General features: G+C 37.5%; 1 protein-coding gene across 2 annotated transcripts in view; it reads right to left on the bottom strand.

The window, feature by feature from the left end:
- Positions 1 to 12761, bottom strand: part of PPEF1 (protein phosphatase with EF-hand domain 1) — a 106837-nt gene that overhangs the window by 56831 nt on the left and 37245 nt on the right. For both annotated transcript variants that reach the window (XM_019755387.2, XM_074323673.1), the window contains 2 exons: positions 10800 to 10927; positions 1619 to 1679 (listed from right to left, as the gene is read on the bottom strand). In XM_019755387.2, coding sequence (XP_019610946.2) covers positions 1619 to 1679; positions 10800 to 10927 — 189 coding nt within the window. The remainder of the gene's footprint in view (positions 1 to 1618; positions 1680 to 10799; positions 10928 to 12761) is intronic.

Here is a 12761-nt window from a genome sequence, read left to right as displayed (position 1 = left end):
AAAAAGTTCATGTACAAGCATATGCATAGCAGTACCATTAAAATTACCAAAACTGAAAACAACCAAATGTCCATGAACAGTAGAATGATAAATTTTGATATATTCGTAAAACACAGTATTATTCAGCAATAAGAATGACTGGATCACAACAATGTGGATGACTCTCAGAAATATTACGTTGAGTCAAAGAAGCCAGACTCAAATCTCTGTGCTTCCATTTATGTAGAGAAGTTCAAAAACAAGCAAAACTAATCTAGGATGTAGAAATCAGGAAAGTAGTTATGGGGGTTGGGTAGTGATTGGAGGTGGGGGACAGGGGGCGTTATGTGGCTCTGAGAATGTTTTTCTTTCTTGTTCTGGGTACATGTTACAAGGGTGTTTACTTTGAGAAAATTTATCAAGTCATATACTTATGATTTGTGTACTTTTCTATAATTAAAGTTTTCATAAGAAGATTAAACCACTGTCTCCTTCTTTGATTTAAAAAAAATTAGTTTTTTAAATCACCTGCAGAATTTTTTTTAATGCAGATTTTTAAAAAATACAGAGCCTGAGTAAATATCTCTGGACTGTAACCCAGCCATCTGTGGCTATGAAATCTCCATAAGTGATTCTGATGCATGGCCCAACTGAAATATGATTATTATTTCATTTTATCATTATATTCTCTCTAAAAAATATTTTTGCCAAAGAACACGAAGCACAAACAACTCTCTTCAAATTGCAATTATCTAAAAGAATGAAAATGGCAAAATATCCATTTCCACCCACTCCCCACTCCTCAGGTTTGGCTATTCAACCATTCAAAAAGTTTCCATAGATCATTAAACGCTTTAATTATTTTTATACATATGTATTTAGCTCAAAGCATGCCATTAAAACTCCATTCTTTTGCCACTTCAAAGGGTGCTCACTGGATTATTTAAAATACGCTTTTAAATGCCATAAACATTTTTAATTAGAGCAAAAAATAGTTGGCCTAAACCAAAGAAAAAAATTTTAAATCTAGTATCTACCGTGAAGATAACAGGCAAATCTGAATTTGCAGAAGAAATACATGCCTTGTGAATAACTATTATTCTAAAATCATTTTTGAACCACACCTAATTGCCTGTCTCTGAAATGATATATTTAGTCATTTCAGAATGACTAAATGATAGATAAACAGACAGGTAGATAGCTATGCAGAAAACAGAAACACGATGGGGTCAACTGTTTAATCCACCATTTCCCCCTAGATCTGTTCCATGAAATACTCAAGGTATTTTGATCTCTCAGCACAACTTTTCAGGGATAAAAAAATCAGATCCTCCTTAGTAAGCTAAAACTGTACATCAATAGATTGTGGTCAGAGAAGGTATTCAACAAATTAATGCTGAATGAAATCTAATTCACTTTTTTGAAAGTGAAAAAAATAAATGGTCAATTTAGTTGACACCAATCAGAGGGGGGAAAAAAAGCCAGCTGAACTGAATTTACCAGTTTGGTGTCACATAGACAAGACAGGTTTGCATCTTTTAAATTGCTTAGTGTTCTCCCATCTTCAGAGTTTACATCCCTCGATGAGAACAATTCAATATATAATGACTGCTTTTCAAAAGACAAAATTTTTACTTACTGCGATCTTTCTCACGGATATGTTTGTAGTGTTGCAACACGAAGCTAAAGAAATTGGATAGCTGGACAAAATAAAAATACATTAATCAATTAATGAACCCCAAACAGCTGCGTGGCAAATGCTATTGGTGTTCCCGAAACTCCCCTTTACTCTTCTAGGGTACTCATCTCACAGCTGCCCTGGGTGCTAATGGGTTCCACATCTACCTGTTCTCCTCCTCCCAGGGACTGCCCTTGGCAGATGGGCGACACGTTCCCCACAGTTCATAGGATATCATATATCCCTCTCCTGGGGAGCTGCCCATAGAAAATTACTAACTGAAGCAAAGGTACTACAGCCTAGCCCCCACCTCCCTTGTCACTGGTCAGTACAAAATCTGTGATGCATTTCACACTTCAGAGCTCCCAATGGGATCAGGCTGAGGTCAGACTTGTCCAGAAATCACATTTTTGCCTAGTTTCTTCCCCCATCCTATCTGGCTTTCTTCGCTCTCTTATAGGTTTTTCCTGAGAACATTCTCCCAGGAAATCACTTGTACCAGTAAACCTGTCTCAGATTCTGCTCCTAGGAAACCAACCTAAGACAACTACTAGATTTTGTTCATTATGATCTCTTCTTTTCCTTTTGGTAGTGGGATTAAGAGCTAAGGGATACTCTTAAATATCAAATATATTTATCAAATGAAATAAGGAGGAAGGGAGAGAGGGAGAGAAAGCTGGAAATCCACCAGCATTCCAACCATCACCAAGATGTCTACCAATTACCTGCAAAGACCTGCATTTATACAGGACAAATAACTTCTTCTCTAAGCTCTGCCTCCCATGAAGAGTGAACATGAACGAACCTTATCAATCTGGGAGTAGGTGTGGGAGTTCAGGGAAGGAAGACTTTCCATAAAAATATCAAAATGTATGATTTTAATACTGTTGATGGGTTTATCAATTAAGAGTCAATAGAAACCACAATGAAATACCATTTCACACACTCTAGGATGGCTATAATCAAAAAGTGTCAGCAAAGATATGGCAAAATTGGAGCCCTCATACACTGCTGGTGGGAATGTAAAATGGTGCAGCTGCTTTGGAAAACAATTTATCAATTATTCAAAAAGTTACACACAGATGACCCAACAGTTTCACTTCTAGGTATACACCCAAGAGAACTGAAAACATATGTTCACATAAAAACTTGCACACAAATATTCATAGCAGCATAATTTACAATAGCCAAAAAATGAAAACAATTCAAATAATCTATCCACTGAGGAATGAATAAACAAAATGTGCTATATCCATACAATGGAATATTATTCAGCAATAAAAGGAATGAAGGAGGTGGCTGGTTAGCTCAGTAGGTTGGAGCATGGTGCTAGTAGCACCAAGGTTGCCGGTTCAATCCCTACATAGGCCACTGTGAGCTGTGCCCTCTTTTTAAAAAAGAAAAAGAAGGAAAAGAGGATCAAAATGGCGGCGTGAGGTGAGCCTCTGTAAAGCTCCCCTAGAATTTACAACTAATCGAACAACAATAACTCCACAAAGGGCTCCCTGCACAGCAGACAGGCAAGACAAAGAGGCCCACTACTGCATTCACCTACAGGTGGGAGAATCGCGCGAGCGGGGGAGGAGGAAAGGGAGAAGTGCGGGGATGGAGCCGGAACTACCGCAGCTGCAGGAGAGGAAAGAACTCGGACTGCTAGGGCTCCGCTTATGGCCCACAGGGCAGAGGGGGCAGCATATAACACGGCTGAACCCAAATCTCATGGCACAGACCTCGGAGAAAAGACCGAGGGAAGAAGGCTGAAAACGGTGGTTTAAGCCCTCACTGCCGAGCAGAGAACGGAGCCTTAGGCACTGAGACTAGTTGCCCCCTCCCAACCCTCCCAGAGCTCACCCCGCCCCCACCTGCCCGGTTCTAGAAGCGGAACAGTAGCAGTGTCAGATCAAAAGAACAGAATATTTGCTGTTCTGAGAACTGTGGACCACAGACACAGATTCGCAGCCCAACTAGTTCCGGCAAAGAGGAGGGAGCTGTGGAAGCAGGACCGACTGTGGTGGTGGTCGCTGCCATTGCTCTGGGCCACCTCTCACAACTCACCCCGCCCCTGACCCCACCTATCTGGGCGGATCCCTGCAGGAGTAAACACAACTGCTGAAACACACAGGCTTTGAATCAGGAGCTGGAAGAGCTTTGGAACATCAAAAGCTCTCCGCATACCCACCGGGACACTGCGCCCTGTGACCTAGACGAACTAGTAACAGAGGAGAAGCCCATCTCCCAGGGAATCCCCCATTGTGTGAGAAGCTGGAATAGTGCAGAGAAAACATAGCACTACTGTGTGAGAGAGAGAGAAAAAAGGCTGCAGTCGGAGAGAAAATAAAACATTCTACCAACAAGTACTGGAAAACAAAAGAAAGACCTCTTCCTATCAACCTGTTGCAGAAGCCACTCCTGTAGATGTCTAGGAAGAAAAATAATAAATCAGTAACTGCCATGAATAACCAATGCAACAAGACAGCTCAGAAAGAAAGTGAAAAGTCTCCAGAAAAGGAACTTAAAGATATGGAAATATGTGACTTAAATGACAGAGAATTCAAGGTTGCAGTTCTGAAAAAACTCAACGAGATGCAAGAAAACACAGAAAGGCAGTTTAATGAACTCAGAAACACAATCAAAGAAGAACATGAGCATTTTACAAAAGAGATTGAAATTTTAAAAAAGAACCAAATAGAATTTCTGGAGATTAAGAACTCAATAGAAGAAATTAAGAATGAAATAACCAGCTTAGGTAGTAGAGTTGACCAGATGGAGGAACGAATCAGTGACATCGAAGATAGATACCTGGAAATGACACAGATGGAAGAAGAAAGAGACTTGAGACTTCAAAGAAATGAAAGAACTCTACAAGAACTTTCTGACTCCATCAGAAAGAGCAATATAAGAATAATGGGCATACCAGAAGGAGAAGAAAGAGAGAAGGGAACAGAGAATATATTCAAACAAATTGTCGATGAGAACTTCCCAAACTTGTGGACAGAACTGGATCCTCGAATCCAAGAAGCAAATAGAACACCTAATTACCTCAATCCCAACAGGCCTTCTCCAAGGCACATTGTATTGAAGCTGTCTAAAATCAACAACAAAGAAAGAATCCTCAAGGCAGCCAGGGAAAAGAAGACGGTAACTTACAAAGGAAAGCCCATTAGATTATCATCAGATTTTTCAGCAGAAACTCTACAAGACAGGCAGGAGTGAAACCAAATATTCAAACTATTGAAAGAGAGAAATTATGAGCCAAAAATAATACATCCAGCAAAGATATCCTTTAGATATGAAGGAGGAATAAAGACATTTCCAGACAAACAGAAGCTGAGGGAATTTTCTAATACACGACCTGCACTACAAGAAATACTAAAGGAGGCTATTCGACCACCATCAACAGGGGCAATTTGTGGCACCAAAACATAAAAAGGGGGAGAGTAAAGGCCTGAAACGGAATATGGGAATGGAGAGAGTAAGCGTGCTGAAGAAAATGGAATACTCTAAATATCAAACTTTCTTTTACATAAACTTAAGGGTAACCACTCACAAAAATTCCAGACTGAAATATGTACTGTAATAAAAGAAGAAACAGAGGCAAACATCATAGAATACCACAACACAGAAAAAATAGACAACAACAAAAAGGCAAAGAAATAATGGAGACACAGCCTTACCAAAAAACTAAAGATAGAATGACAGGAAATCCTCACATATCAATAATCACCCTAAATGTAAATGGACTGAACTCACCAATAAAAAGGCACAGAGTAGCAGAATGGATCAATAAACTAAACCCAACCATATGCTGTCTCCAAGAGACACATCTCAGCTACAAGGACAAGCATAGACTCAAAGTGAAAGGGTGGAAATTGACACTCCAAGCAAATGGTACCCAGAGAAAATCAGGTGTAGCCATAATGATATCAGATGAAACAGACTTCAGGGTGAAAAAGATAACAAGAGACAAAGATGGACATTTCATAATGGTGAAGGGACTATACAACAAGAAGACATAACAGTCATCAATATTTATGCCCCCAATCAGGGAGCACTGAAATATACCAAGCAACTACTAACAGAACTAAAGGGAGAAATTGACCAAAACACAATTATACTAGGGGACTTAAATACATCATTGACAGCTATGGATAGATCATCCAAACAGAAAATAAATAACGAAATAGCAGCCCTAAATGACACATTAGATGAAATGGACATAATTGACATTTATAGAGCACTTCATCCTAAAACATCAGACTATACATTCTTTTCTAGTGTACATGGAACATTCTCAAGGATAGACCATATATTGGGACATAAAATCAGCCTTAGCAAATTTAAGAAGATTGAAATCATACCAAGCATATTCTCTGATCACAAGGCTTTGAAATTGGATATCAACTGCAAAAAGAAAGCAGGAAGAAAACACAAATACATGGAGATTAAACAACATACTTTTAAAGAAGGACTGGGTGAAAGAAGAAATTAGAGGAGAGATCAAAAGATACATAGAAACAAATGACAATGAAAATACATCCTACCAAAATTTTTGGGATGCAGCGAAAGCAGTTTTAAGAGGGAAATTTATATCATAACAGGCCAATCTCAAGAAACAAGAATTCCAGATAAATAACCTCTTGTTACAACTTAAAGAACTAGAAAAAGAAGAACAAATGAAACCCAAGGTCAGGAGAAGAAAGGAAATAACAAAAAATTAGAGCAGAACTAAATGAAATAGGGAACAAAAAGACAATAGAAAAAATTAATGTGACAAAGAGCTGGTTCTTTGAAAAGATTAACAAAATTGACAAACACTTGGCTACACTCACTAAGATAAAAAGAGAGAAGACACTAATTAACAAAATCAGAAATGAAAAAGGGGAAGTTATCACGGATACCACAGAAATACAAAGGATCATCCAAGAATACTATGAAGGACTATATGCCACCAAATTCAATAACCTAGAAGAAATGGACAAGTTCTTAGAAACATATAGCCTTCCAAGGCTGAACCATGAAGAACTGGAAAATCTAAACAGACCGATCACCAGTAACGAAATTGAATCAGTCATCCAAAACCTTCCCAAAAGCAAAAGTCCGGGACCAGATGGCTTCACTAGTGAATTCTACCAAACCTTCAAAGAGGATCTAATACCAGTTCTGCTCAAATGCTACCAAAAAATTGAAGACGAGACAGTACTCCCTAACTCATTTTATGAGGCCAACATTACACTGATACCAAAACCTGGTAAGGACAGCACAAAAAAAGAAAACTACAGACCAATATCTCTGATGAATACAGATGCAAAAATCCTAAACAAAATTCTAGCAAATCGAATACAACAATGCATTAAACAGATTATTCATCACAACCAAGTGGGGTTCATCTCCGGGGCACAAGGATGTTGAACATCCGGAAATCCATCAATGTGATACATCACATAAACAAAATAAAGGACAAAAATCATATGATTAAATCAATTGATGCAGAAAAGCATTTGACAAGATACAACATCCATTTATGATTAAAACACTTAATAAAATAGGTATAGAAGTAAAATGCCTTAACATAATAAAGGCCATATATGACAAGCCCTCAGCTAATCTCATAATTAATGGTGAAAAACTGAAGCCCTTTGCTCTACGTTCAGGAACACGACAGGGATGTCCCCTATCACCTCTGCTTTTCAACATAGTGTTGGAAGTCCTTGCCAGAGCAATCAGGCAAGAGAAAGAAATAAAAGGCATCCAAATTGGGAATGAAGAAGTTAAATTATCACTCTTTGCAGATGACATGATGCTATATATAGAAAACCCTAAAGACTCCACCAAAAAGCTATTAGAAACAATCAACGAATACAGTAAAGTTGCTGGCTACAAAATCAATGTACAAAAGTCCATTGCATTCCTATATACTAACAATGAAATCTCAGAAAAAGAAATACAAAATACAATTCCTTTTGCAATTGAAGCAAAAAGAATAAAATACCTAGGAATGAACTTAACCAAAGATGTGAAGGACCTATATGCTGAAAACTATAAGACATTTTTGAAAGAAATTGAAGAAGACAAAAGAAATGGAAAGGCATTCCGTGCTCATGGATTGGAAGAAAAACATAGTTAAAATGGCCATATTACCCAAAGCAATATACAGATTTAATGCAATCCCCATCAAAATCCCAAAGGCATTTTTTAAAGAAATAGAACAAAAAAACATCAGATTTGTTTGGAACCACAAAAAACCCCGAATAGCCAAAGCAATCTTAAGAAAAAAGAACAATAGTGGAGGTATCACACTCCCTGACTTTAGCTTGTACTACAGGGCTACAATAATCAAAACAGCATGGTATTGGCAGAAAAACAGACACATAGACCAATGGAATAGAATTGAGAACCCAGAAATAAAACCACATAAATATGGACAGATAATTTTTGACAAAGAACCTAAAAACATACAATGGAGCAAAGACAGCCTCTTCAATAAATGGTGCTGGGAGAATTGGATAGCCACGTGCAAAAGAATGAAACTGGACTGCTATCTGTCACCATGTACCAAAATTAATTCAAAATGGATCAAAGACTTAAGCATAAGACCTGACACAATAAACTGCATAGAAGAAAACATAGGTACTAAACTTATGGACCTTGGGTTCAAAGAGCATTTTATGAATTTGACTCCAAAGGCAATGGAAGTAAAAGCTAAAATAAATGAATGGGACTATATGAAACTTAAAAGCTTCTGCACAGCAAAAGAAACCATCGACAAAATAAAGAGGCAACCAACTGAATGGGAGAAGATTTTTGCAAACAGTGCCTCCAACAAGGGGCTAATATCCAAAATATACAAGGAACTCATGCAACTCAACAACAACAAAACAAACAACCCAATTGAAAAATGGGCAGAGGACCTGAAGAGACATTTCTCCAAAGAGGACATACAAATGGCAAATAAACATATGAAAAAATGCTCAACATCACTAATTATCAGAGAAATGCAAATAAAAACCACAATGAGATATCACCTCACCCCAGTCAGAATGGCTATCATCAACAAGACAAATAGTAACAAGTGTTGGAGAGGCTGTGGAGAAAAAGGAACCCTCATACACTGTTGGTGGGATGCAGACTGGTGCAGCCGCTATGGAAGGCAGTGTGGAGATTCCTCAAAAAATTACGAATAGAATTACCATATGACCCATCAATCCCTCTCCTGGGTATCTACCCAGAAAATCTGGAAACATTTATACATAAAGACACGTGTGCTCCAATGTTCATTGCAGCTTTGTTTACTGTGGCCAGGACATGGAAACAACCAAAATATCCTTCGATAAATGAATGGATAAAGAAGTTGTGGTATACATACACAACGGAATACTATTCGGCAATAAGAAAAGATGATATAGGAACACTTGTGACAACATGGATGGATCTTGAGAGTATGATGCTAAGTGAAATAAGTCAGACAGAAAAAGCAGAGAACCATATGATTTCACTGATATGTGGTATATAAACTAAAAACAGCAAAAGAACAAGACAAACAAATGAGAAACAAAAAACTCATAGACACAGACAATAGTTTGGTGGTTACCAGAGGGTCAGGGGGTGGGGGGTGGTAGATGAGGGTAAGGGGGATCAAGTGTATGGTGATGGAAGGAGAACTGACTCTGGGTGGTGAACACACAATGGGATTTATGGATGATGTGATGCAGAATTGTACACCTAAAATCTATGTAATTTCACTAACAATTGTCACCCCAATAAATTAAAAAAATAATAATAAAATAAAATAATAAATAAAAAAGAAAAAAAAGGAATGAAGTACTGATACATGCTACAACATGGATGAACCTTGAAGAAAATATGTTCAGTGATAGAAGTCAGACACAAAAAGGATCACATATTGTGTGGTTCCATTTACATGAAAAGGTAAATCCATAAGGACAGAAAACAGATTAGCAGTTGCCAGGGGCTGGGGTTGGGGGGAGACTGCTAATGAGTATAGAGTTTTTTGCAAGGGTTGAGGGGTGATGAAAATGTTCTAAAATTTATTGTGGTGATGGTTACAACTTTGTGAATATGCTAATAGCCATTACATTTTACACTTTAAATAGGTGAACTATATCTCAATACATCTGTTATTTAAAAAGAGTCCATGTTAAAGAATGTACTAATACAGGAATGTACGTACATAAAGCATATGGATTTGAGAGCTCACTCTACCTTTATATTCATCACTGTATTCTACAGTGCTTGAAATGACAGCCCACCTGTGAGCTCCTAATCAGGACAAAGGGAGAAGCTAAGTGAATCATAGTGTATCATTTTTATAGCTGCCAATTTCTTTCATTCTTTTTGAAATTTTCTTAATTATTTTTAAAGGTTATGTGATAAATTAATTTACAGATAAATATGATTGTCGAAAACTACAAATGATACAGAATGAAAATGAGAATTCGTCTCCCACTCAACTCCCACCCATCAATACCACTCCTGTCCCCAGAAATAACCACTGTAAACACTTTATTGTATATCTTTTTCCAGACTTTTGCTGTATGTTTAATTTTCTTTCACATATATGGGCGAAAACTCTACATTTTGTTCTACAAGTTAATTGTTTTCATTAACAGTTATATTGGAGATCTTTCTAAGATCTTGTTAAAAAGTACTTTTCTATTAAGCATCACAGCTGGATTTATGTATCATTTTTGCAAGTGTAAAAAAAGCCTTCCTATCCTGAAAAAGGCCCATCTGTATTTTCTTCTAGAAATTTCAAAGGTTTGTTCCCAGGAAATTCTTCTATTTTTGTTTTTAACTGTTTAAAGTGTTTTTTCCCTCATAAAGTAACAACTTTACTTCCTACTGGGGCACGTGCCCCAAAACAGAATAAGACCATTTTTTATTAGTTAAATAAACATCTGGCAGCCCTCCTAACAATGTGAACTTCAGAACTGAAAAACACCATCCTCATCCTAAATCATACTTTCTCTCAACAGCTAGCCCCAAGACAATGTCATTGTATCTTCTATTAAATCCTTTCACCAAGGTTCCTTAGCTTAAAATGGACCCAAATTGTCATTCTTTCAAAAACAAGGGGTAAAGAGAAGCTTGTTACCAAACAAAGGGACAAACTTGCAAAACATACCTGCAGTTGGCTTTGTTCATCAGCATATTCTATGGACTGGAAGATGTTGAGGGCAGAGCGTTCTCTGGTCTTTAACTGAGCACGGTAACGTCGGTACCAGTTCTGGATTACTAATGCGGCAGCCAGTACTGCAGACCCACAGGACATGAAAGTCAGAGGAAAACAGTTACTATGCAGCTATGGGAGGAAGCAGGTGCATCAGAAGAAGAAAAAAATCAGTCCACCCGGATTCCTCAATTCTAAGAACATAAGAACTACAAACAATGAGATTTACCTTCTTGTTTTTATAAACTGTCCCCAATACTCAGAGAAGAATGATGGCACAGCCATCAAGAGTAGAACTTTTGGAGCAAGACTGTATGAACTTGAATCCCAGGTCTGCTGGTTACTGTCTATGTGACTTTGGGTAAGTTATTAAAACTCTCAAAGCCTCAGTTTCCTCATCTGTAAAATGGGGATGATAATAGCACCTACTCTGGCACTACGTAGGCATATAAAGTCTGCATATGCCCTATAAAGTAGCAATTCCATTCTTCACTATACACCCCAAAGCAATTCTCACACAGTCCATAAAGGAGCCATATGACGATAAATGTTTCTATGTGTTAAAGTAGGAAGTTTGATACCAGCGCAACCTGGCTATCCATCACTAGGAAGGACAATGTGTAACAGTGGTAGGTGTAACCATGGAGTATTATGCCACAAGTGGAAGCAATGGATTAAATAAATCCATAGCAACATGAATGGGTTTTTAAAAAATTGTGCTTCAGTTAAATGAGTTATTAAAAAGTTAAGAGACAGAATGAAATATAACATGATACCATTTTATACAAATTTAAATTATACATACACAAAACCACCGTATACATTTCATAAGAATACACACAAAGGAATAGATACACACTAAACCTAATAAATTGGTTATTTATAAGGGAGTGGTGAATGAGCGTTGGATACATGGATAAAGGGGAATAAGCAAATTAATTAACATAAGGATCTTGCACAGACCAACGGTAACAACGTATAATGAATTGAGAAAGTAGAATTCACTCCAGCTCCCACACATGAGATTCAGTTGATAAGAGACAGATGGATAGGTGAACACACCTCCCTCCCTCATAGAGTTACTACCGTGTTTCCCTGAAAATAAGATCTAGCCAGACCATCAGCTCTAATGCATCTTTTGGAGCAAAAATTAATATAAGACCCCGTATTATGTTGTGCTATGTTATGCTATTCTATGCTATGTTATACTATACTATACTATACTATACTATACTATACTATACTATACTATACTATACTATACTATACTATATTATAAAGATACTACAGGTGAAGAGTTTAGCCCAATGCCTGGTGTAAAGCACATGCTAAAGAAATGGAAACTGTAATGATAAGTATTGTCTTGTTTGTGGACTATTCAGACACACCAACTCTTCTGAGGCTGGTCGCCTTTGAACCATCCTGTAGCATCATAGTTTTGAAGAAAGAGATCAGCTGAAAGATAATGATATTTAAAATATATTCTCTTATGCCTTCCTCAAGTTTTAGAGTGAAGAGTAATCAACCAACACCAGCTGGCTCCTTTCATTCGTGCTATAATTTTTCCCAGTTAGCACATAAAAATTAAGAATTGACTATAACAAGGACAATTTTGGTTCTGAAAGCAGGAACCCAGCCTCCGGTCCAGCAGCCTTGCTTTAGTACTGTGTGGTACACCGAGTGAGTAGACACTAGTCATCTGAGGCTGTTCATTTAAGAGCTTCTTTAAGGCTCTCGGGTTCCAGACTCTCATTTCATTATTCAGCTTCCAGAAAACCCAGGAAATAGACAGAAGGTCAAGTGTCATGATCTTTATAGGGGAAAAAAACCACAGGAAGAAGAAATAAGAGTAACTTGTTGGATATTGCAAAGCAAATAAATGGTAGCACCATGGCTGAAATCACGTTTTCTCACCAT

Source organism: Rhinolophus sinicus, chromosome X (assembly GCF_036562045.2).
Source record: "Rhinolophus sinicus isolate RSC01 chromosome X, ASM3656204v1, whole genome shotgun sequence".
In the NCBI taxonomy this organism is placed as follows: domain Eukaryota; kingdom Metazoa; phylum Chordata; class Mammalia; order Chiroptera; family Rhinolophidae; genus Rhinolophus; species Rhinolophus sinicus.
The sequence above is the reverse complement of the archived record's forward strand: the minus strand, read 5'-3'. Positions and strand labels throughout refer to the sequence as shown.